Raw genomic sequence first — 26,576 nt, 5'->3', positions numbered from 1 at the left:
GGCCTTGGGTCAGCCAGAGCTCTGGCAGAGGTTGTCTTTGAGAGGGCAGCAGCTGTGAGAGCCCTCTCCTGCCCCACCCACCTCACAGGGTGTCTGTTGTGGAGGGAGAAGATAGAGGAGATTGTAAGCCGCTCTGAGTCTCTGGGAGAAGGGCGGGTGTATAAATCTGCCCCCACCTCACAGGGTGTCCTGTTGTGGGGGGAGAAGACATAGGAGGTTGTGAGCCGCTCTGAGTCTCTGATTCAGGGAGAAGGGCGGGGTATAAATCTGCCCCCACCTCACAGGGTGTCTGTTGTGGGGGGGAGAAGATGGAGGAGATTGTGAGCCGCTCTGAGTCTTTGATTCAGGGAGAAGGGCGGGGTATAAATCTGCCCCCACCTCACAGGGTGTCTGTTGTGGGGGGGAGAAGATGGAGGAGATTGTGAGCCGCTCTGAGTCTTTGATTCAGGGAGAAGGGCGGGGTATAAATCTGCCCCCACCTCACAGGGTGTCTGTTGTGGGGGGAGAAGATGGAGGAGATTGTGAGCCGCTCTGAGTCTCTGATTCAGGGAGAAGGGCGGGGTATAAATCTGCCCCCACCTCACAGGGTGTCTGTTGTGGGGGGAGAAGATGGAGGAGATTGTGAGCCGCTCTGAGTCTTTGATTCAGGGAGAAGGGCGGGGTATAAATCTGCCCCCACCTCACAGGGTGTCTGTTGTGGGGGGAGAAGATGGAGGAGATTGTGAGCCGCTCTGAGTCTCTGATTCAGGGAGAAGGGCGGGGTATAAATCTGCCCCCACCTCACAGGGTGTCTGTTGTGGGGGGAGAAGATAGAGGAGATTGTGAGCCGCTCTGAGTCTTTGATTCAGGGCGGGGTATAAATCTGCAGTTCTTCTTCTTTCAAGGCCAATGAGAAGCAGAGGTGGTTGGCCGTGGCCTTCCTCTGCAGAGCCTTCCTTGGTGGTCTCCCTTCCGAGTACTGACCCCGCTTAGCTTCTGAGATCCGGTCGGAACAGGCTATACCAAGCTGCCGTCTTCCTACCACACGATCCTCACAGGCAGAGAACTCCAGTTAGAGCCAAAGATGATGGCTGCATTTCCAATGATGGAGAAAGGCTTCTGGTAGGGCTGGGGAATTCTGGGGGATCAAGCTCAGAACAGCAGGGGTTGGAGAGGGAAGTGACATCAGTGGGGTATAATGCCATAGAGCAGGGGTGGCCAAACTTGCTTAATGTAAGAGCCACATAGAATAAACATCAGATGTTTGAGAGCCGCAAGACATGAATGTCACATTTTTGAGTGCCACAAGGTAGGGAGGGAGGGAGGGAGGGAGGAAGGAAGGAAGGAAGGAAGGAAGGAAGGAAGGAAGGAAGGAAGGAAGGAAGGAAGGAAGGAAGGAAGGAAGGAAGGAAGGAGAATTGCAGATTTATACCCCGCCCTTCTTTCTGAATCAGAGACTCAGAGCGGCTTACAATCTCCTATATCTTCTCCCCCCCCACAACAGACACCCTGTGAGGTGGGTGGGGCTGAGAGGGCTCTCACAGCAGCTGCCCTTTCAAGGACAACCTCTGCCAGAGCTATGGCTGACCCAAGGCCATTCCAGCAGGTGCAAGTGGAGGAGTGAGAAGGAAGGAAGGAAGGAAGGAAGGAAGGAAGGAAGGAAGGAAGGAAGGAAGGAAGGAAGGAAGGAAGGAAGGAAGGAAGGAAGGAAGGAAGGAAGGCAAATAGATGGAGAGGGAGAGGTGGAAAGAAAGCCACTTTAAATTAATTCTCCAAGCCACCAGCTGTCTTGGCTTGGAGAGGTGATTTAAAGAGACAAATGCCTTCTCCATGCTGGCCAATGGGGCGGTGGCGGCTTCGAGAGCCACACAATATGTGTGAAAGAGCCACTTGTGCCTTCTGAGCCACAGTTTGGCCACTCCTGCCATATAGTTTAGTCTCCAAAGCATCCAGTTTCTCCAGGGGAACAGATGACTGGAGATCAACTGTACTTTGTGGAATCCCCAGGCCCCACCTGGAAGTTGGCAACCTCAGCTTCTGGACATTCACATTTGGCTAGGGAGGGGTTGATGACATCTTTCCCGTGGCTTGCCTTTCCTGCCGATTCCATTTTCCATGGCGCTGGGATGCTCGGAGGCCTCCGGGAAGACGTGGGGGTGGATTTTCCAGCTCAGATACAGGAATCCTGCCAGACTCGGCCTGGTGGCCAATCAGTCAGCCTTTCCAATGTTTAGTCTACTGCCGCAAATCAGTCAGAGCCCCGTGGCACTGTAAAGATGAATAGATTTCTTGTGGCAGAAGCTTTCCCGGAGCTGAGGACGATGTGGACGGAAGCCAGAGCTGGCTTGGCTGTGCGAGGGACGGAGAAATTGAACGGGGAGCCAAAATCAGGAGGAAGTGCCCAGGAAAATGATCAGAAATCAAGGGGGGGGAGTGTGATTGTCAAGTCTTGGGGGTAGGATCTGGGGTCCTTGGATGCATGGTGTATCAGTGGTAGAGCATCTGCTTGGTAAGCAGAAAGTCCCAGGTTCAATCCCCGGCATCTCCAACTAAAAAGGGTCCAGGCAAGTAGGTGTGAAAAACCTCAGCTTGAGACCCTGGAGAGCCGCTGCCAGTCTGAGCAGACAGTACTGACTTTGATGGACCGAGGGTCTGATTCAGTATAAGGCAGCTTCATATGTTCATATATATGGGGAGGGATGGCGGCTCAGTGGTAGAGCATCTGTTGGGTAAGCAGGAGGTCCCAGGTTCAATCCCCGGCATCTCCAACTCAAAAGGGCCCAGGCAAATAGGCGTGAAAAACCACAGCTTGAGACCCTGGAGAGCTGCTGCTAATCAGGGGAGGGATGGTGCCTCAGAGGTAGAGCATCTGCTTGGTAAGCAGAAGGTCCCAGGTTCAATCCCCGTTATGTCCAACGAAAAAGGGCCCAGGCAAATAGACGTGAAAAACCTCAGCTTGAGACCTTGGAGAGCCGCTGCCAGTCAAGGGAGGGACGGCGGCTCAGTGGTAGAGCATCTGCTTGGTAAGCAGAAGGTCCCAGGTTCAATCCCCGGCATCCCCAACTAAATAGGCGTGAAAAACCTCAGCTTGAGACCCTGGAGAGCCGCTGCCAGTCTGAGTAGACAAGACTGACTTTGATGGACTTTTGAGGGTCTGATTCAGTAGAAGGCAGCTTCATCTGTACGTATGTGTTCATATGTTCCTGCAGACCGTTAGCTTCAGGGCACGTTTTTGTTCCTTGGCTGACGTGAGTCTGTGCGTAACCACTTTCTCCTGGGACCGGTGTTCCTTCTGAGCTGTGTTAGTGTGAGCTAACTCACAGGTTTTTAGCCTCCCGCTCACACATTTAGCTCAGGAAGGATCGCCGTCATAATATTTAACTTATATCCCGCCTTCCCCGCTGAGGCAGACTCAGGGCGGCTCACAACATCAAAACACTTCAACAATTAAAACGATACATATTCTACATCATACATTAAAAGCCATCTTAATAATACCCCCGGAGCACAATAGTTTATGCAGTAGCTCACCGCTTTAATACCAGTGGCTCACAAAATAGAATTTTTTGCTCACAAGACTCTGTGGCTTAGAGGGAACATGGCCTGGGACATCTCGGTTCTGCCAGCTCTTGAAACCCTCCCGGCCTCTAAGTCCCCCCTGCTTCTCTTCCCCCCACCCCAGCCCCATGATAATGTTGGAAAGTCTCCGGAACCTAATTTGGATGGGAGAAAGCGCTATCATTTCAAGGCGTGTGTGTGATGCTCTGTACTTTCTTTTCTTCCTCAGGAATCACAGAATCATAGAGTTGGAAGGAAGAAGAAGAAGATATTGGATTTATACCCCGCCCTCCACTCCGAAGAGTCTCAGAGCGGCTCACAATCTCCTTTCCCTTCCTCCCCCACAACAGACACCCTGTGAGGTAGATGAAGATATTGGATTTATACCCCGCCCTCCACTCCGAAGAGTCTCAGAGCGGCTCACAATCTCCTTTCCCTTCCTCCCCCACAACAGACACCCTGTGAGGTAGATGAAGATATTGGATCTATATCCCGCCCTCCACTCCGAAGAGTCTCAGAGCAGCTCACAATCTCCTTTCCCTTCCTCCCCCACAACAGACACCCTGTGAGGTAGAAGAAGATATTGGATTTATACCCCACCCTCCACTCCGAAGAGTCTCAGAGCGGCTCACAATCTCCTTTACCTTCCTCCCCCACAACAGACACCCTGTGAGGTAGATGAAGATATTGGATTTATATCCCGCCCTCTACTCCGAAGAGTCTCAGAGCGGCTCACAATCTCCTTTACCTTCCTCCCCCACAACAAACACCCTGTGAGATGGGGGCAGATTTATACCCCACCCTTCTCTCTGAATCAGAGTCTCAGAGCAGCTCACAATCTCCTTTACCTTTTTCCCCAACAACAGGCACCCTGTGAGGTGGGTGGGGCTGAGAGGGCTCTCACAGCAGCTGCCCTTTCAAGGACAACCTCTGCCAGAGCTATGGCAGACCCAAGGCCATGCTAGCAGGTGCAAGTGGAGAAGTGGGGAATCAATCCCAGTTCTCCCAGATAAGAGTCCGCATACTTAACCACTACACCACACTGGCTCTCCAGGTTCATCTGGACCGACTGTCCTGGACGGTGCAGGCAATTCACAAATACCTCTCCCTCCCACACACCTCTCCAGGATCCCTGGCCAAACTGGCCAGGAGAAAGACCGCTGCCTGACCCCAAAGTGGCGAACAGCATTTCCCTCGGCGTGTAAGAAGGGACCACAAGAATGAAGCACTGAGGAAACCCTTCCTGTCCTCCTTCCCATGATCTGCCTAATTCACCAAATCAGCATTGCTGTCAGATGGCCATACAGCCTCTGTTTCAAAACCTCCAAGGAAGGAGAGCCCACTGTCTCCTGAGGAAGCCTGTTCCGCTGAAGAACTGCTCTAACGGTCAGGAAGTTCTTCCTAATGTTGAGCCGGAAACTCTTCTGATGTTGAGCTGGAAACTTCTCGGTTCTGGTCTGAAAACAGTCCCACAATCCTCTAAATGACAGCCCTTCCGCCAGCCCCTCCCTTCACTCTTCTTCACTGCTATTCAGGGAGGGGCTATGGTTCACTGGCAGAGTAGCTGCTTGGCAACCAGAAGGTCCCAGGTTCAATCCTCAGTATTTCCAATTAAAAAAGGACTAAGCAGTAGTTGATGAGATAAACCTGTCGGTCTGCATAGACCAGGGTTTCCCAAACTCCCCCCCCCCCCCCCGCACCTTCCGGTGGTCAAGTTATTTTTACACTTCTCCTTCGTGGCTCACTAAGATTTGGGGGTGGAGCCAGGAGACTTTGGGGGTGGAGCCGGGAGACAGGAAAGGATGTACAAACAAGCCTAAAACTCTTGCGATGTTTTGTTTAGGAAAGGTAAGGAGAATAGTGGGATTTTGCAATGCAATTTTAACAAGAAAACATTAAGAAAAAGCACAAGGACCACACAGCAGAAAACTAAAAATATAAAATGCTCTCATCCTCGGAAAACATGAAATGGCAGGGCACTTCAAGCTTCTCCCCACCCCCCTGGGTTTACTCAGATTAGCAATGGCAAGGAAGGAAGGAAGGAAGGAAGGAAGGAAGGAAGGAAGGAAGGAAGGAAGGAAGGAAGGAAGGAAGGAAGGAAGGAAGGAAGGAAGGAAAGGAGGAAGGAAAGGAGGAAGGAAGGAAGGAAGGAAGGAAGGAAGGAAGGAAGGAAGGAAGGAAGGAAGGAAAGGAGGAAGGAAAGGAGGAAGGAAGGAAGGAAGGAAGGAAAAGACTGACGAAAGAAAAAAAGAAAGGGAGAGAGGGGGAAAGAGTTGGAAACAAATACAGAAAAAAAGAAAGGAAGGAAATAGGAAGGGAGGGAAGGAGTGAAAGAAAGGCGGGACAAAAGGAAAAAAGAAAAAAAGGAAAAGGAAAACGGAAAGAAACGGGATGGGAGCAATTCACCTTTAAAACTGCTCACTCTCTCCCTGCCACCTCCCTCCCTTCCCCATGGCAGGTCAATTTCAGGCTGTAAAGCCCCCTCCCCCAGCTGATTCCTGCAATCGGGCCACGGAGCCCTCAACGCCAGACCTCCCGTCCCCTGACCGCCCCCCCTGCATCACGCCTCCTCCCCCCCGTGGGGTCACACGCCTCCATGCCTCCTTCTCCCTCCCTTCCCCACCGCAGACATGTCAATTTCACACTGCCTAAAGTCCCCCCTCTGACCGATGGCCCAATCCAGGAAGTGCCAGCAAGGGAGGAGCCACGCGCCCTTTTCAGCCGCGGTCTGTTTGAGCTGCTGCAGGCTTGGCCCAGCGCGGAGTGAACTCCGTGCCGATTTCCCACCCATCGGTTGGGGGAGGGGGGCTTTAGGCAGCGTGAAATTGACCTGCCTGCGGTGGGGAAAGGAGGGAGAAGGAGGTGTGCGACCCCATGGAGGGTAGGTGGGGGCGGGGTTGGGAGGCCCCGCCGCCTGGCGTTGAGGGCCCCGTGGCCCGGTGCCGGGTTGCAACCCTGCTATTGGGAAACACCGGCGTAGACAATACTGACTACTGATGGACCAAGAGTCTGATTCAGGATAAGGCAGCTTCATGCATTCATGTGAGTCGGCCGCCACTTTTCTTCTTCGTATTCTCTCTTGTTATTACTGTGGGCAACGCTGAGGTAAAGTTAATGAAGCCTCCTAAGCTTTTGCTAGGATGCTGTTTAAATGGCTTCGTAAATAGTTATCACACACTGCTTTCTTGAATACGCGTGCTCTACAGCAATCTCTTCACACTGGATTAATTCACTAACTCTGCTATTTATCAATGTCGGTGGTATATCCTGCATCTAGCGAGGATTTTTGTGCTCAGTTTTGGGCACCGCAGTTTAAGGATTAGACAAGCTGGAACGGGTCCAGAGGACGGCAACAAAGACAGTAAGGGGTCTGGAGATTAAGTCCTACAAGGAAAGGCTGAAAGAGCTGGGTATGTTTAGCCTGGATACGAGATGACTGAGAGGTGATACGAGCATCATCTTCAAGAATCTGAAGGGCTGTCATATAACGGATGGTGTGGAATTGTTTTCTGTTGTTCCAGAAGGTTGTACCAGAACCAGTGGGTTGAAATTAAATCAAAAGAGTTGTTGGCTCAACATCAGGAAGAACTTCCTGACCGTTAGAGTGGTTCCTGGGTGGAACAAGCTTAAACATAAGAACATAAGAGAAGCCATGTTGGATCAGGCCAACGGCCCATCAAGTCCAACACTCTGTGTCACACAGTGGCAAAAAATGTTATATACACACATACACTGTGGCTAATAGCCACTGATGGACCTGTGCTCCATATTTTTATCTAAACCCTTCTTGAAGGTGGCTATACTTGTGGCCGCCACCACCTCCTGTGGCAGTGAATTCCACATGTTAATCACCCTTTGGGTGAAGAAGTACTTCCTTTTATCCGTTTTAACCTGTCTGCTCAGCAATTTCATCGAATGCCCACGAGTTCTTGTATTGTGAGAAAGGGAGAAAAGTACTTCTTTCTCTACTTTCTCCATCCCATGCATTATCTTGTAAACCTCTATCATGTCACCCCGCAGTCGACGTTTCTCCAAGCTAAGAGTCCCAAGCGTTTCAACCTTTCTTCATAGGGAAAGTGCTCCAGCCCTTTAATCATTCTAGTTGCCCTTCTCTGGACTTTCTCCAATGCTATAATATCCTTTTTGAGGTGCGGCGACCAGAACTGCACACAGTACTCCAAATGAGACCGCACCATCGATTTATACAGGGGCATTATGATACTGGCTGATTTGTTTTCAATTCCCTTCCTAATAATTCCCAGCATGGCGTTGGCCTTTTTTATTGCAAACGCACACTGTCTTGACATTTTCAGTGAGTTATCTACCACGACCCCAAGATCTCTCTCTTGGTCAGTCTCTGCCAGTTCACACCCCATCAACTTGTATTTGTAGCTAGGATTCTTGGCCCCAATGTGCATTACTTTGCACTTGGCCACATTGAACCGCATCTGCCACGTTGACGCCCACTCACCCAGCCTCAACAGATCCCTTTGGAGTTCCTCACAATCCTCTCTGGTTCTCACCACCCTGAACAATTTAGTGTCATCCGCAAACTTGGCCACTTCACTGCTCACTCCCAACTCTAAATCATTTATGAACAAGTTAAAGAGCATGGGACCCAGTACCGAGCCCTGCGGCACCCCACTGCTTACCGTCCTCCACTGCGAAGACTGCCCATTTATACTCACTCTCTGCTTCCTATTACTCATCCAGTTTTTGATCCACAAGAGGACCTGTCCTTTTACTCCATAACTCTCAAGCTTTCTAAGGAGCCTTTGATGAGGAACTTTATCAAAAGCTTTCTGGAAGTCAAGGTAAACAACATCTATCGGGTCTCCTTTGTCCACATGTTTGTTCACCCCCTCAAAGAAATGTAACAGGTTAGTGAGGCAAGATCTTCCCTTGCAAAACCCATGCTGAGTCTTCCTCAATAACCCGTGTTCATCAATGTGCCTACTCATTCTGTCCTTGATAATGGTTTCTACCAACTTTCCCGGTATTGAAGTCAGACTGACTGGCCTGTAATTTCCCGGGTCTCCTCTGGAACCTTTTTTAAAGATGGGGGTGACATTTGCTACCTTCCAGTCCTCAGGAACGGAGGCAGATTTCAATGAAAGATTACAGATTTTTGTTAGAAGATCCACAAATTCAACTTTGAGTTCTTTCAGAACTCTCGGATGTATGCCATCCGGACCCGGTGACTTATTAGTTTTTAATTTGTCTATCAGTTGTAGGACCTCCTCTTTTGTCACCTCAATCTGACTCAGGTCTTTCAACACCCCTTCCAAAATTAGTGGTTCTGGGGCGGGCAAAAAGTTCTCATCTTCCACAGTGAAGACGGAGGCAAAAAATTCATTTAGCTTCTCAGCCATTTCCCTATCCTCCTTCAGTAATCCTTTTACCCCATGGTCATCCAAGGGCCCCACTGCCTCCCTGGCTGGTTTCCTACTTCTAATATATTTGAAGAAAGTTTTATTGTTGGTCTTTATTTTTTTTGCAATATGCTCCTCATAGTCCCTTTTTGCCTGCCTGATCACAGTCTTGCATTTGATTTGCCACAGCCTGTGTTCCCTTTTACTAATCTCACTTGGACTGGTTGTTCCACTGCTTAAAGGAGTCCTTCTTACCTTTTACAGCTTCCATTACTTTGTTTGTTAACCACGCAGGCCTTTTCTTATGCCTGTTTGTGCCTTTCCTAACTCGGGAGGTGGTGGGCTCTCCTTCCCTGGAGGTTTTCAAGTGGAGGCTAGATGGCCAGCTGACAGCAATGAAGATCCTGTGAGTTTAAGGGGAAGTGTTTGTGAGTTTCCTGCATTGTGCAGGGGGTTGGACTAGATGACCCTGGAAGTCCCTTCCAGCTCCATGATTCCTGACTGTTAGAGCAGTTCCTCAGTGGAAGAGGCTTCCTCCTTGGGAGGTGGTGGGCTCTCCTTCCTTGGAGGTTTTCAAGCAGAGGCTAGATGGCCATCTGACAGCAATGAAGATCCTGTGAGTATAGGCGGAGGTGTTTGTGAGTTTAGATTGGTTCCTCAGTGGAACAGGCTTCCTCGGGAGGTGGTGGGCTCTCCTTCCTTGGAGGTTTTTCAACAGAGGCTGGATGGCCATCTGACAGCAATGAAGATCCTGTGAATTAGGCAGATCATGAGAAGGAGGACAGGGAGGGTTGTGCTTGTGGCCCTTTCTTACACGCCCAGAGAAATGCTGATTGCCACAGTGCCAGGAGAAGTGATTTATTCATTTGGAAATTTCTGTGCCAGCTCATCAGGGAACTTGCCATAGGTGGCTCACAAAATAAGGGATAATAAAAACGTAAAAAATGGCAACGGTTGTTAAAAACCCAGCACTCCAGACACCACAGAGCAGAATCCCACCATTCGTGAAGGAAGAGGCCAGCTGCATCAGCAGCGTGACGAAGCCCGTAAGAGTTCCAGGAAGGTGGTTTTCAAAGAAGGAATCATCATCATTCATTAGGAAAAGGCTAACTGGCAAACGGCTTATCAAAAAGCCGAACTGGGCCCGGGGGCAGGCACTTATTAATCTCCTACAGGTGCACAGGGTCACCCTTCTAATCACTTCATTAATGGAAGAGCATTTAGTTCTGCTAATTAAAAAAACAGCACGCTGCCAAGGAAACCGTAGCTTCCAGGTGCAGGCTGCGGTTCAGCGCCAAGATAATCCATCGCAGGAAGCATGCCAGGTTACGGGCCCAGGGGGAAACTTCAGCCAATGCATGCCTGGTGCACCATGTTCCCAAAAGCTGGGCTGCTGGCCTTGCCAACTCAGCCACTTCGAAAGGTGGCCTGCCTGTTTCATGGCTAGTTTAGTACACAACGAGAGGTCACTTTAAAGTAGGGTTGCCAGGCCCAATTCAAGAAATATCTGGGGACTATGGGGGTGGAGCCAGGAGACTTTGGGGTTGGAGCCAGGAGACATTAGGGGTGGAGCCAAGATCAAGACTGTGACAAGCATCATTGAACTCCAAAGGTTAACTCCCTTTGGAGTTAAAACGGATAAAAGGAAGTACTTCTTCACCCAAAGGGTGATTAACATGATTAACATGTGGAATTCACTGCCACAGGAGGTGGTGGCGGCCACAAGTATAGCCACCTTCAAGAGGGGTTTAGATAAAAATATGGAGCACAGGTCCATCAGGTCCATCAGTGGCTATTAGCCACAGTGTATGTGTGTATATAACATTTTTTGCCACTGTGTGACACAGAGTGTTGGACTTGATGGGCCGTTGGCCTGATCCAACATGGCTTCTCTTATGTTCTTATGGACGGCACATCTTTTCAATGCCTTCCTTCCATAGGAAATAATGAAGGATAGGGGCACCTTCTTTTGGGGCTCATAGAATTGGATCCCCTGGTCCAATCTTTTCAAAACTTGGGGGGTATTTTGGGGAGAGGCACTAGATGCTATATTAAAAATTTGGTGCCTCTATCCCAAAAAACAGCCCCCCCCCAGAGCCCCAAATACCCACAGATCAATTCTCCATGATTTTCTATGGGAATAAATCCCCATAGGGAATAATAGAGTTCCCAGCAGACATTTCCCTCCCCTCCCCCCGCTTTCTGACGACCCTGAAGCGGGGGGAGGGCCTCCAAACCGGGGGATCCCCTGCCCTCGCCTGGCATCTGTCCATCTGATTTCCATCCGTCTGCTTTATATGTTTTGGTTGTTTTCTCCAATCTTTAGAGTTCAGCAAAATTCTCACGGGGGCTGGGGGGGGAGTTGAACAATGGAGCCCAGAAGCAAGTATTTTGGGGGTGGGGCAGGGGGAGAAAGAAAGAGCACAATAAAATTTAGAGGTTCCGGAGCTCCGCTCCTGTGAACTCCTGCCCAAAATGAGGCCTGACTTTAGAAAATATAACCCTCTTTTAAGATCTGCAAAACGGCTCCAGTGGTCCCGGAAGGTAGGACCAGAACCAACGGGTTGAAATTAAATCAAAAGAGTTTCCGGCTCAACATTAGGAAGAACTTCCTGACCGTTAGAGCGATTCCTCAGTAGAACAGGCTTCCTTCTCGGGAGGTGGTGGGCTCTCCTTCCTTGGAGGCTTTTAAACAGAGGCTAGGTGGCCATCTGACAGCAATGAAGATCCTGTGAGTTTAGGGGGAGGTGTTTGTGAGTTTCCTGCACTGAGCAGGGGGTTGGACTAGATGACCCTGGAAGTCCCTTCCAGCTCTATGATTCTATGATGGGGGTAGGATGTGATAGCACTGCCATGAGCTGAAGCTGCAATATGGTCGAGCTAAACTTCAGGGAGGAAACGGGTCCTTTGTGTGGAATGTGGCCGCCCAGACAGCTCCCCCAGAAACGCCAGCCTTCGAGCCATCTTTGCATTGTAGGCATCTTTCGTTCCTCTGCATGGAAAAGGCGCAAGTCAGCTGTGAAGCAGTAAAGATGAGCGATGGCTGACAAGCAAAATGTCACTGCTGAGAAACAGACGTTCGGCCCGAAAGAGGCTACAGCAAAAGCATCTCTGGTCTCTAATGAGGCATGAGGAGAAATCTGTAATCGCGTCTCGCAACTTAGCGTTGTCTTAAAAAGCAACCGCGGGAAGGTTTCACTCAAGGGCAGCAATTACAGCTGCCCACCAATGCTCCCTCTAAGCGGTGGAATCTTGTGAGCGAAAATTCTGTTCTGTGAGCTACTGGAATTAAAGTTGGGAGCTCCTGCATACATTAGTTTGCTCTGGGGCCCTTTTTTCCCCGAGCCAAGACAAAAAATGTGTGAGCCAGAGGCTAAAAAAAACGGTGAGCTTGCTCACACTAACTAAAATGTGGTGCCCAAAACTGAACACAATACTCCTGGTAAGACCTCACCTGGGGTATTGTGTTCAGTTTCGGGCACCACGTTTTAAGAAAGATATAGACAAGCTGGAATGGGTCCAGAGGAGGGTGATGAAGATGGTGAGGGGTCTGGAGACCAAGTCCTAAGAGGAAGGGTTGAAGGAACTGGGCATGTTTAGCCTGGAGAGGAGGCAGCTGAGAGGCGATAGGATCACCATCTTCAAGTCCTTGAAGGGCTGTCCTATAGAGGGGTCTGGAGACCAAGTCCTATGAGGAAAGGTTGAAGGAGCTGGGCATGTTTAGCCTGGAGAGGAGGTGACGGAAAGATGATATGATCACCATCTTCAAGGACTTGAAGGGCTGTCATCTAGAGGATGGGGTGGAATTGTTTTCTGTGGCCCTGGAAGGTAGGACCAGAACCAAAGGGTTGAAATTAAATCAGAAGAGTTTCCCTCTCAAAACTAGAAAGAACTTCCTGACTGTTAGAGCGGTTCCTCAGTGGAAGAGCTTCCTCCTTGGGAGATGGTGGCTCTCCTTCCTTGGAGGTTTTTAAACAGAGGCTAGGTGGCCATCTGACCCTGCGAATTTAGGGGGAGGTATTTGCGAATTTTCTGCATTGTGCAGGGGGTTGGACTAGATGACCCTAGAGGTCCCTTCCAACTCTGGGATTCTATGATTCTAACTCAGCTTAGAGGGAACACTGTTGCCAACCTCCAGATGGCAGCTGGGGATCTCCTGTCGTTACAACTGATCATTATACCCCATTGAAGTCCCTCCCCACCCCAAACCTCATCGGCTCCCCGCTCCCCCCCCCCTAAGCACCAGATGTTTCCCAACCCCAAACCAGTAATCCAACTGAGCATCCAAGAGATCGGGCTGTATAATACAGAAGTTAGGGTTGCCACCTTCCAGGTGCTAAGGAAAGAGCAACAGCTCCGTGTATAATAAGCCCCTTGTCACTTTCTGATCCTCAGAAGTTCCATAAAGGAATACTTTCACAAAATCTGCTGTTGAATTTCAATTTCTTCACTAGTATCCAAATTCTCTTATAGGTCCGGATTTGCTCAATGTATGCAGTGGATACTCCAATGCAACTTTAGGTATCGCAGTCAGCTTACTTATACACTATTCTTGTTCAGATTGCTCCAATCACTGCTGATAGATCCCAGTAGGCAGCCGTGTTGGTCTGAAGCCATAGAACAAAGCAGTAGACAAGTGCACCTCTAAAACCAACTTAGCTTTATTCAGAATGTCAGCTTTCGTATGCTCTTAAGCAGACTTCTTCAGACAAAATGGGAATGGCGAGCAGCAGTTCTTAATATAAGTGGGCAGTGAGTTGGTCTGTAGAATCATGGGAATGTGGTTAGCAGATTGAAAGAATCACAAATAGGGATCTGTGTTTGTTAGTGTTAGGGCAAAGCAGGGCTGAAACAACACTGGAGGGGGATAAAAAGCAGGCTGCTGTTGTAGGTGCGAAGTGCCATAAATCTAGGTGACATTCTGGCTTTGTTAGTTTAAACAGAGGGCACGGTTTCTCAAGAGGTTATAACATCTGTTATACTCTGCCATTAGAAAAAAAGGAAGACATTAAAATACAGTCCCAATCACTGCTGTTAACTCGGAGTGATTTGAACAAGAACAGTGTATAAGTGTGATGAGTACAGCAAATCATATGAACACACACACACACACACACACACACACACACACATATATATATATATATATATATATATATATATATATATATATATATATATATATATATATATATATATATATATATATGAACATATGAAGCTGCCTTATGCTGAATCAGGCCCTGGGTCCATCAAAGTCAGTATTGTCTACTCAGACTGGCAGCGGCTCTCCAGGGTCTCAAGCTGAGGTTTTTCACACCTATTTGCCTGGACCCTTTTTTGGAGATGCCAGGGATTGAACCTGGGGCCTTCTGCTTCCCAAGCAGATGCTCTACCACTGAGCCACCATCCCTCCCCAAATATATATGAAGCTGCCTTATACTGAATCAGACACTTGGTCCACCAAAGTCAGTATTGTCTTCTCAGACTGGCAGCGGCTCTCCAGGGTCTCAAGCTGAGGTTTTTCACACCTATTTGCCTGGACCCTTTTAGTTGGAGATGCCGGGGATTGAACCTGGGACTTTCTGCTTCCCAAGCAGATGCTCTACCACTGAGCCACTGTCCCTCATTGGTACAAATTTGTAGCTTGGATAAAGCGTTAGTGCGAAACAGGAGTATAGACCGGTTATGCCTGTAAGCTGATTGCGATACCTAAAATTGTGTTCGGAGTATCCACTGCATACATTGCATACAGGTTCCAATCCCTGGGGGAACTTGGGCCAGTCACATGATCTCAGCCTAACCTACCTCGCAGGGTTGCTGTGAGGATAAAATGGAGGTGAGGAGAATGGGGTGAGCCACTCTGGACCGGCATGGGAGACAGAGGAAAATGAAGTCAATATAAAAACATAAGAGAAGCCATGTTGGGTCAGGCCAATGGCCCATCCAGTCCAACACTCTGTGTCACAGAAGAACATAAGAGAAGCCATGTTGGATCAGGCCAATGGCCCCTCCAATCCAACACTCTGTGTCACAGAGAACATAAGAGAAGACCTGTTGGATCAGGCCAATGGCCCACCCACTCCAACACTCTGTGTCACAGAAGAACATAAGAGAAGCCATGCTGGATCAGGCCAATGGCCCATCCAGTCCAACACTCTGTGTCACATAAGAACATAAGAGAAGCCACGTTGGATCAGGCCAATGGCCCCTGCAGTCCAACACTCTGTGTCACATAAGAACACAAGAGAAGCCATGTTGGAACAGGCCAATGGCCCATCCAGTCCAACACTCTGTGTCACATAAGAACATAAGAGAAGCCATGTTGGATCAGGCCAATGGCCCATCCAGTCCAACTCTCTGTGTCACATAAGAACATAAGAGAAGCCATGTTGGATCAGGCCAGTGGCCCATCCAGTCCAACTCTCTGTGTCTCATAAGAACATAAGAGAAGCCATGCTGGATCAGGCCAATGGCCCATCCAGTCCAACACTCTGTGTCACATAAGAACATTAGAGAAGCCATGTTGGATCAGGCCAGTGGCCCACCCACTCCAACACTCTGTGTCACATAAGAACATAAGAGAAGCCATGTTGGGTCAGGCCAATGGCCCATCCAGTCCAACTCTCTGTGTCACATAAGAACATAAGAGAAGCCATGTTGGATCAGGCCAGTGGCCCATCCAGTCCAACTCTCTGTGTCTCATAAGAACATAAGAGAAGCCATGCTGGATCAGGCCAATGGCCCATCCAGTCCAACACTCTGTGTCACATAAGAACATAAGAGAAGCCATGTTGGATCAGGCCAGTGGCCCATCCAGTCCAACACTCTGTGTCACATAAGAACATAAGAGAAGCCATGTTGGATCAGGCCAGTGGCCCATCCAGTCCAACACTCTGTAGCACACAGTGACCAAAAACACCCAAGTGCCACCAGGAGGTCCATCAGTGGGACTAGGACACTAGAAGCCCTCCCGCTGTGCCCCCCTCACAAGCACCAAGAATACAGAGCATCACTGCCCCAGACATAAGAATGTAAGAGAAGCCATGTTGGATCAGGCCAATGGCACATCCAGTCCAACACTCTCTGGCACACAGTGGCTAAAAACACCAAAGTGCCATCAGGAAGTCCACCAGTGGGGCCAGGACACTAGAAGCCCTCCCCCTGTGCCCCCCCAAGCACCAAGAATACAGAGCATCCCTTGCCTCAGACAGAGAGTTCCATCAATACCCTGTGGCTAATAGCCACTGATGGACCTCTGCTCCAGATGTCGATCCAATCCCCTCTTGAAGCTGTCTATGCTTGTAGCCGCCACCACTTCCTGTGGCAGTAAATTCCATGCGTTAATCACCCTTTGGGTGAAGGACTTCCTTTTATCCATTCTAACCTGACTGCTCGCAAGTTCTCGTATTGTAAGAAAGGGAGAAAAGTAGTTCTTTCTCTACCTTCTTTATCCCATCTTGGAAACCTCTCTCACGTCACCCCGCAGTCGACGTTTCTCCAAGCTAAAGAGCCCCAAGCGTTTTAACCTTTCCTCATAGGGAAAGCGTTCCAACCCTTTAATCATTTTAGTGGCCCTTTTCTGCACTTTTTCCAATGCTATAATATCTCTTTTGAGGTGCGGTGACCAGAATTGTACACAGTACTCCAAATGAGGCCACACCATCGATTTATACAGGCGCATTAGGATACTGCCTGGTTTGTTTTCAGTTCCCTTCCTAACAATCCCCAGAATAGCGTTGGCTTTTGCTTATGGCAGTCGCACACTGTCTCACCATTTTCAGTGAGTTCTCTACCACAACCCCAAGATCTCTCTTTTGGTCAGTCTCTGCAGTTCAATCTCTGTCATCTGGAGGCCAGTGGCAATTCTGGGAGATTTCTAAGCCGTAGCTAGATGTTGGGAACCCTGTGGCCCTCCAAGGCAAGTGGTTGGCCATAGAGTATAACAGAATGCTGGATCAGACAGACCACTGGTTGGCAGGGTGGGCACAAAGGGTTCTGTTGCTCAAGGCAGACACCTGCGCAGCGCCCTCCCCCCCCTAGCTCCATTAAGAAATTAAATTCTTATACTATGGTACTTACTTTCAGCTGCTAGGACATTATATGCGCAGTTGTGGAAGCAAGATACAATGCCAGAAAAATGGGACTGGATTTTAAAAGTTATGTCTTGGAGATGGCACTTACTTTCAGCTGCTAGGACATTATATGCGCAGTTGTGGAAGCAAGATACAATGCCAGAAAAATGGGACTGGATTTTAAAAGTTATGTCTTGGAGTGAAATGGACAAGCTTACAAGAATCTTAAAAGATTATGAGTTGGAGACGTTCAAAACTGAGTGGGAGAAGTTTCAAAAATATGCTGAAAAGTACTGGAAAATAAAGGGACATTGGGTGATTTTTGATAACGGTTGAAATTACTTTTCTTTAAAAGAAGAAAAAAAATGTAATGGACTAATGTTTTTTTTCATTTTGATTCTGTTTTTATCTTTGGATAAGGACTATAAGACCTATAAGAGAAGAATGAAGATGGATTATAATTATTATGTTGGGTTTGTTTATTCTTCTACAGAATGTTTTGTGGGGGGGGGGGTTAGATAAGATTTTTAAATAAGATGATTCTTTAATTGATAAGGTTACCTTTATTTTTAGCAATTTGAATAATTGACACTGGCGAGGGTCAGGATATGGGGGGAGGGGAGAAGGGAAAGAGTAATGTATTGGTATTGGTATTAATTTTGTATTTTTTTATTATTGGATATTACTACACTATATTACCACAATAAAATTGTTTTTCACACAAAGGAATTAAATTCTTATAACTACAAATAAACAAACAAATAAAAACACAAATAAAATTGGAGGATGAGAACTTGGTCTGTTTTAACACTTATTTCATCCATCGATATCATCATTTCCCTTTTTCCTCACCCCTCTCTCGTGTTGCTACGGATCCTACATATTCAACCAATCGTACATAGGTTGCCATACCTCTTTACATCGGCTTAAATTCCCTTCAGACAATTTTGTTGAAAGAAAATCCATTTCAGCTATTTCAAACCATTTTCGTACAAATTCTTCTATTTGGGGAGTTTGTGGTACCTTCCAATACCTTGCATATACGATCCTCGCAGCCGTAGTTGCGTGGACTAAGAATCTAGTTTGCACTTTAGAAACGGGGGGTTGACATATACTCAAAAGATCAAGTTCAGGTAAATGTTTTATATTTATTTCGAATACCTCCTGTAGCCAAGTACGCACTAAAATCCAGTCGTTTCTTGCTTTTTCGCATAGCCACCACATGTGGTAAAACGAGTCAACTGCTTACTGGCATTTCCAGCATCAGCTTCTCTGGGGTAACGTACCATCTGTAAATCATCTTGTATATGTTTTCTTTAAGAGTAGATGATCTAGTCATTTTTATGTTCATTTTCCATAGCTTCTCCCAATCTGCTAGTCCAATCACATAACCAATGTTCTGCATCCATTTGGCCATACTCTCTTTGACAATTTCTTCTTGCATCTTCCTTCCCTGTAATAAACTATATATTTTAGTAATCGATTTCTCATCAGTGCCAATCCATATCTAATCTCATTCGTTCATTTTCTTTTCGAAACCAAGGATCTTATCTTTCACATATCTAGACTGTTTATTTGTGGTTATTTCTTTGTTTGTTTGTAGCTTTTGTACTTTGTATTGCTACAGTGTTACAGTCCTTGGTGTTCCTTATTGTTTTTCGATGTTGTCGAGTATTATTGTTTTCCTTATGTAGTATTTCTATTATAAAAAAATAAAAAAAAATTATTGAACATAAGAAATTAAATACTTAGTACACGCAACTACGGCTGGAAGAATTGTCTATGCGAGATATTGGAAATTACCAGAGGTACCTAAGAGAGGAGAATTTGTTCAAAAATTATTTGAAACAGCAGAAATGGACTTTCTTTCAGGGAAATTGAAGGAAGGAAACATACAAGAGTGTAAAGAAACCTGGCAACCCCTTATGAGTGTCTGAAAAAGATGTAATGAAATATAGAAGAAGAAGATATTGGATTTATATCCTGCCCTCCACTCCGAAGAGTCTCAGAGCGGCTCACAAGCTCCTTTACCTTCCTTCCCCACAACAGACACCCTGTGAGGTAGATGAAGATATTGGATTTATATCCTGCCCTCCACTCCGAAGAGTCTCAGAGCGACTCACAATCTCCTTTCCCTTCCTCCCCCACAACAGACACCCTGTGAGGTGGGTGGGGCTGGAGAGGGCTGGAGAGATATAATAGGGTGGGGATGGAGAGATATAATAGGTAGGAATGACGCAAGAACCAGATATAAATGAAATAGGTCGAGGAAAAGTAGTAGATGGGAATATGAATGATGGGATATATTGTAAATAACCGACTTAAACCCTTTCTCTCCAGTTTATTGTCTGTTTTGTTTGTGTTACATAGGTATGACTTTGTTTTCCTTGTTATATGTACGTTGGAAAATAAAAACTATTGGATCAAAAGGAATTAAATTGCTCGTGCACGGCCCAATGACGTCAAAAGTGACCAGGGGCGGGGAGAGCCGATGCTTGTGTATCCCTCTCCTGCAAGGAGTGCGGTACACAAGCCCTGGACCCAGCTCATCAGGGGAGAGAGGCAGCGCCCAGCAGCGCCCCCCAGGCGGAGTGGCGCCCTAGGCAGCCATCTACCCTGCCTACTCTCACACGGCAGCTCTGCTGGTCGGATCTAGTCAGGCTCTTCTTACGTCCCTGGCTGAAGCCCATTTAAGACTGCAAACTAATTGAGTCTTGTGGAAAGGAGGAGAATCACAAACCTGGTTCCTCCCCATCAAAAACCCTTCCCGGCCTTCGTTTACCTTTGCTTTCCTCTGGCTTCCTCATTCATCCTCCTTAAACAACAAAATCGCAAACGTCGGCAAGAAGAAAGGTCAGGGTCTGAATAAGGCATACGAATGGAAGATGTGGGAACCAAAAGGAGGGAGGGAACGTCCAGAGACCGAGAGAGGAAGGTGCATACAAAATCCGACAAAAAGACGTGCAGCTGTGGCAGAACAGTAAGGTTGCCAGCCTCCAGGTGGTGCCTGGAGATCTCCCGCTTTTTCAACTGCTCTCCAGCTGGCAGAGATCAGCTCCCCTGGAGAAAATGGCTTCTTTGAAGGGTGGACTCTAGGGCATTGCACCATTCTGAGGCGGCCCCTTCCCTCCACAAAAGCTGCCCTTTCCCAACTCCACCCAGGGGAGAGCCAGTTTGGTGTAGTGGTTAAGTGTGCAGGCTCTTATCTGGGAGAACCGGGTTAGATTCCCCACGCCTCCGCTTGCACCTGCTAGCATGGCCTTGGGTCAGCCATAGCTCTGGCAGAGGTTGTCCTTGAAAGGGCAGCTGCTGTGAGAGCCCTCTCAGCCCCACCCACCTCACAGGGTGTCTGTTGTGGGGGAGGAAGGGAAATGAGATTGTGAGCCGCTCTGAGACTCTTCGGAGTGGAGGGCGGGATATAAAATCCAATATCTTCATCTATCTCACAGGGTGTCTGTTGTGGGGGAGGAAGGGAAAGGAGATTGTGAGCCGCTCTGAGACTCTTCGGAGTGGAGGGCGGGATATAAAATCCAATATCTTCATCTACCTCACAGGGTGTCTGTTGTGAGGGAGGAAGGGAAAGGAGATTGTGAGCCGCTCTGAGACTCTTCGGAGTGGAGGGCGGGAGATTAATCCAATATCTTCATCTACCTCACAGGGTGTCTGTTGTGGGGGAGGAAGGGAAAGGAGATTGTGAGCCGCTCTGAGACTCTTCGGAGTGGAGGGCGGGATATAAAATCCAATATCTTCATCTACCTCACAGGGTGTCTGTTGTGAGGGAGGAAGGGAAAGGAGATTGTGAGCCGCTCTGAGACTCTTCGGAGTGGAGGGCGGGAGATTAATCCAATATCTTCATCTACCTCACAGGGTGTCTGTTGTGGGGGAGGAAGGGAAAGGAGATTGTGAGCCGCTCTGAGACTCTTCGGAGTGGAGGGCGGGATATAAATCCAATATCTTTATCTACCTCACAGGGTGTCTGTTGTGGGTGTGGAAGGGAAAGGAGATTGTGAGCCGCTCTGAGACTCTTCGGAGTGGAGGGTGGGATATAAATCCAATATCTTCATCTACCTCACAGGGTGTCTGTTGTGGGGGAGGAAGGGAAAGGAGATTTTGAGCCGCTCTGAGACTCTTCAGAGTGGAGGGCGGGATATAAATCCAATATCTTCTTCTTCAACCCCCAAAATCTCCAGGTATTTTCCAGCACACACCTGGCAACCCTATGAGGAGGAAGGGAAATCAAGGGCTGAGGACACAGCAAAATGCTTGCCCATACAGACATCAAGGGAGGTCGCTGGGAAATCAGTCCCCTGGTTTATGCTTCCATAAACGTTTGTACTAACAAACCCATTATTCGAGACAGGATAAAATGTGGACAGCGACAGCTACTCCTATATTTTCTGGGAGCAACTGTTGTGAAAAATTCATCAGGCAGACATAACCCTGGGAGAGTATAAAAGAAAACCATCTTAAACTGGAAGGAAACCAACAGAATGGAATTTATTTCCAAGAGATGTGAAAGATGAGCTTTTTTACCAGGGATAGTTTCTACCAGGAGTAGAATTCTAGCAGGAGCTCCTTTGCATATTAGGTCGCACCCCCTGATGTAGCCAATCCTCCGAGAGCTTACAAGGCTCTTTTTTGTAAGCTCTTGGAGGATTGGCTACATCAGGGGCGTGTGCCCTAATATGCAAAGGAGCTCCTGCTAGAATTCCACCCCTGGTTTCGATCTTGAAGTCTTTGGGCCAGGAGGTCTTCCAGTATCTCCCAAATTACTCTATAACAGAGATCCTCAATGTGGTAGTCTAGGGCTCCATGACGCTTGCCAACATCTTTCCTGCCGTCCACCGAGTGTTTTTAGAAATTGGGTGGAGCCAGACAGGGCTCAAGTCCAGCAAGGCGACAAAGATGGTGAGGGGTTGGGAGATCAAGCCCTATGAAGAAAGGTTGAAGAAGCTGGGCGTGTTTAGCCCGGAGAGGAGGCGGCTGAGAGGTGATACGATCACCATCTTCAAGCACTTGAAGGGCTGTTATATAGAGGATGGTGCAGAATAGTTTTCTGTGGCCCCGGAAGGCAGGACCAGAACCAACGGGTTGAAATTAAACCAGAAGAGTTTCCGGCTCAACATTAGGAAGAACTTCCTGACCGTTAGAGCAGTTCCTCAGTGGAACAGGCTTCCTCTGGAGGTGGTGGGCTCTCCTTCCTTGGAAGTTTTTAAACAGAGGCTAGATGGCCATCTGACAGCAACGAGGATCCTGTGAATTTAGGGGGAGGTGTTTGTGAGTTTCCTTCAATGTGCAGGGGGTTGGACTAGAAGACCCTGGTGGTCCCTTCCAACTCTATGATTCTAAGGCTTTTGATTAGCTACGGGAGATATGATTGGCTGTGCAGCAGCTACCACTACAGTATTGTTTTTATATTCTCTCTCTCTCTCTCTTTCTCAGTGTATTTTTAAAAAATTACTCCTCTTACCCCCTGCACCTGAGCTTCCTCTGTGTTTGTACATATGGCTCTGTCTCCCAAATAGGCTTCCCAATCCCCAGGTCCCAGCGGGGGATCCCCCGTTTTTACAGGCTTCTCTCCGCCCCCAGCCAGCTGGTCGGCAGGGGAAGCCCCGCCCCTCACAGTCACCATGTAGTTTTAGAGTTCCTGCAGGTCCATTTTAAAAATTAAGGCTAAACAGGAAGCAGGAAACAGGAAGGGCTTCGGAGAATGGCCCCTCCCTTTGCTTTGCTTTCGTTTTCAGAGCAAGTAAAGTTCTGCAGGAACAAGACCCAGTAAGTATTTGTGTGCGGGAGAGAGGGAGGGGGCAGGGGATTCCCTGGTTTGGAGGCCCTCCCCCGCTTTAGAAAGCGAGGGGGGGAGAGAAATGTCTACCGGGCACTCTATTATTCCCTATGGAGAACGATTCCTATAGGGAATAATGGGGAATTGATCCGCAGGTATTGGGGGCTCTGGGGGGCTATATTTTGAGGTAGAGGCACCAAATTTTTAGTATAGCATCTAGTGCCTCTCCCCAAAATACCCCCCAAGTTTCAAAACGATTGGACCAGGGGGTCAAATTCTATGAGCCCCAAAAGATGGTGCCCCTATCCTTCATTATTTCCTATGGAAGAAAGGCATTTAAAAAGGTGTGCTGTCCCTTTAAATGTGATGGCCAGAACTCCCTTGGAGTTCAATTATGCTTGCCACACCCTTGTTCCTGGCTCCGCCCCCAATGTCTCCTGGCTCCACCCCCAAAGTCTCCTGGCTCCGCCCCCAAAGTCCCCAGATATTTCTTTAAGTGGACTTGGCAACCCTACTCCCGAAGGAAGTAATTTTGCGGTTGGCTCCGCCTCCCATGGCAGCCATTTTGTGGTTGTGCCCACCACACCCTGGGTTAGAATTCCAGAGGTACCCACAGGCTCAAAAAGTCTGGGGGATCCCTTCTCTACATTTCTGGGCTTCAGAAGGCCATTTGAATTAATTAATTTATAACATTTAGCTACCTTTCTTTCTTACAGCACTCAAGGCAACTTGCAACATAGATAAAACACACAGAATAAAATGCATTAAACACAGAAAACCACAGGGTTTTTGTTTGTTTTTTTAAAGTCACAACTCAGGACTGCCTTGGGTTGCCAACTCCAAGTTCAGAAATACCTGGAGATTTGGGGAGTGTAGCTAGTGTTGCCAGATGTGTGTTGGAAAATACCTGGAGACTTTGGGGGCTGAGGGTGGGGTTTGGGAAGGGGACGGGCCTCAGCATTGTACAATGCAGAGTCCGCCCTTCAAATAAGCCATTTTCTCCAGGGGAGCGGATTCTACCAGCTGGAGATCAGTTGTAAAATCAGGAGATCTCCAGGTCCCCCCCCCTCCCCCGGAGACTTGCAACTCTAGGTGTAGTCTGTGGAGGGTGGGGTTAGGAAGGGAAGGGACCTTGGTAGGGTATACTGCCATGCAGCCCCCCTTCAAGAACCAGTTTGGTGTAGTGGTTAAGTGTGCGGACTCTTATCTGGGAGAACCGGGTTTGATTCCCCACTCCTCCACTTGCACCTGCTGGCATGGCCTTGGGTCAGCCAGAGCTCTGGCAGAGGTTGTCCTTGAAAGGGCAGCTGCTGTGAGAACCCTCTCCAGCCCCACCCACCTCACAGGGTGTCTGTTGTGAGGGAGGAAGGGAAAGGAGATTGTGAGCCGCTCTGAGACTCTTTGGAGTGGAGGGCGGGATATAAATCCAATATCTTCATCTACCTCACAGGGTGTCTGTTGGGGGGGAGGAAGGGAAAGGAGATTGTGAGCTGCTCTGAGACTCTTTGGAGTGGAGGGCGGGATATAAATCCAATATCTTCATCTACCTCACAGGGTGTCTGTTGGGGGGGAGGAAGGGAAAGGAGATTGTGAGCCGCTCTGAGACTCTTCGGAGTGGAGGGCGGGATATAAATCCAGTATCTTCTTCTTTTTCTTCCCATTTCTCCAGGAGAAGTGGCATAAATGTTTCAAATAAATAAATAAGTGATTTATGTAGTCCGAATATCATTTGCAATCCCAGGATATCTCCAGCCAACGCCTGTAAGCTGACAACTCTAGGACTGCTAGCAAATTTATCCCAATGCAGTCCTGAATAAAACCGTCTTCAACTGCCTCAGAAAGGTGGAAAGGGATGGGGCCATGCACACCTTCTTGGGGAGCTTATTTCATAACCATGGGGCTGCCACCAAAAAGGCCCTCTCTCACGTTCCCACCAAATGAATTCATTTGACTAATGAGGCAGTCGGAAGGGCCTCTCCCTGTGGTCTTAATTCCCAGGCAGGAACGTACAGGAGAAAGGGGTCTCAAGTTCCCACCAGGGCCCCAACCTGTCAGGGAGGAGGCCACCAGGGGAATCACTGCCCTCCAAAGAGTCCCATTGCCCATAAGTGACATATTGAACCGGGCAAGTCATGCGGGGGTGCTCTAGGAATTCATGGGAAACTCTATGGTTTCATGTGAGGGCACTCTAGCAATTTGGAGGGGAAACTCTATGGTATCATAGAGTCCCCCCCCCCAAAAAAAAATTGCTAGAGCATCCCCATACAAAACCATAGAGTTTCCTGTGAATTCCTAGAGCGTCCTCACGCACTGTGCACAGTGCAATACACCATTTTCGGGTGACGACACCATACGATACGTCGCTTCCGGGTGATGTCATCATGGGTGGACAACTGGCTGATGATATTTGCCCCCGCAACTCCCATTTCCATGCCTTATTCAGACCCTTACATTTGTTCTTGCCGACGTTTGCAATTTTGTCATAGCCACGGGGGCTTGACAACCCTTCCAGGAGAAGATGGTCCACCAGGTACCCCAGTGCCAAGCTACTGAGCTCTCAGCCCTCTCACCCTCCCCATCCTGGGCCCCACTGCCTCCACTTACACAGCATCTTGGTCACCTGCCTCCTCCTGACCTTCTTCTGCTGGAGCCGGACGTTGTGGTAGTCGCAGAGGCTCTCGGACTTGGCCTCCAGGGCTTCCAGCATCTTCTCCTTCCTCAGCTGCAGGCCGATGAGCAGGTAGAGGATGCTGATGATGCCCATGGGGATAAAGAAGAAGATGATGGTGGTGACCTGGATGATGAGGTTGTACATCAAACGGGACTTCACCAAGGTGCAGGTGGCGGAGTCGGGGACCACCCCCCAGCCCGGCACGTAGAGGGTCTGGATCCCGTGCAGGCTGGTGTTGGGGATGGAGCAGAGGACCGAGAGGGTCCAAACGGTGACGATGACCCTCTTGGCGTGGGTCTTAGTCACCACGTACTTGGCCTTGAGCGGGTGGACCACGGCGATGTAGCGCTCCACGCTGAGCGCCGTGACGTTGAGGATGGAGGCGAAGCAGACGGCCTCGAAGAGCAGGGTCTTGAAGCAGCAGCCGCCCGCCCCCAAGAGGAATGGGTAGTTGCTCCACATCTCGTAGAGCTCCAGCGGCATGCCCAGCAAGAGCACCAGCAGGTCCGAGACGGCCAAGCTGAACAGGTAGTAGTTGGTGGGTGTCCTCATGAAGCGGTGCCGGAGGATGACCAGGCAGGTCAAGGTGTTACCCACGGCCCCCGCCGCGAAGATCAGGAGGTACATGGTGCAGACGGGGACGAAGAAGCCCGACCGGCGGGGCCCCAGGTATCTTATCCGGAGCTGTTCGGCGGTCATGTTCAAGACCTCCGGGTCGAAGAAGCTGACTCTCGCCTCCTGGCTGGCGTTGTTGCACAGGTCCTGGTAAGCCAGCGTCCCCAGCAGCTCCAAGCCGGGAGACTTTAATTCCAGGTTGGAACAGTTGGCAGAAGAGTACATGGTCGCAGACTGCAAAGAGAGAAGAGCAGGTCACCCAGCTGCATTAGCACTGAACATGAGCTGCTGGTAGAAGACTGAAGACTGCAGATTTATGTCCCACCCTTCTCTCTGAATCAGAGACTCAGAGCGGCTCACAATCTCCTCTATCTTCTCCCCCCACAACAGACACCCTGTGAGGTGGGGACAGATTTATGCCCCGCCCTTCTCCCTGAATCAGAGACTCAGAGCGGCTCACAATCTCCTCTATCTTCTCCCCCCACAACAGGCACCCTGTGAGGTGGGGGCAGATTTATACC

The 26,576-nt window shown here is 48.8% G+C and overlaps 1 protein-coding gene across 1 annotated transcript in view; it reads right to left on the bottom strand.

The window, feature by feature from the left end:
• The window catches only part of NMUR1 (neuromedin U receptor 1), a 33,326-nt gene extending 7,046 nt beyond the window's left edge, over nt 1-26,280 (bottom strand). The window contains exon 1 of the mRNA XM_060240930.1: nt 25,374-26,280. Within this exon, the coding sequence (XP_060096913.1) occupies nt 25,374-26,280 (907 nt within the window). The remainder of the gene's footprint in view (nt 1-25,373) is intronic.
• Nucleotides 26,281-26,576: the final 296 nt, after the last annotated feature.

Source organism: Heteronotia binoei, chromosome 6 (assembly GCF_032191835.1).
Source record: "Heteronotia binoei isolate CCM8104 ecotype False Entrance Well chromosome 6, APGP_CSIRO_Hbin_v1, whole genome shotgun sequence".
NCBI lineage: Eukaryota > Metazoa > Chordata > Lepidosauria > Squamata > Gekkonidae > Heteronotia > Heteronotia binoei.
This window is presented reverse-complemented; position numbering and strand designations above follow the sequence as displayed.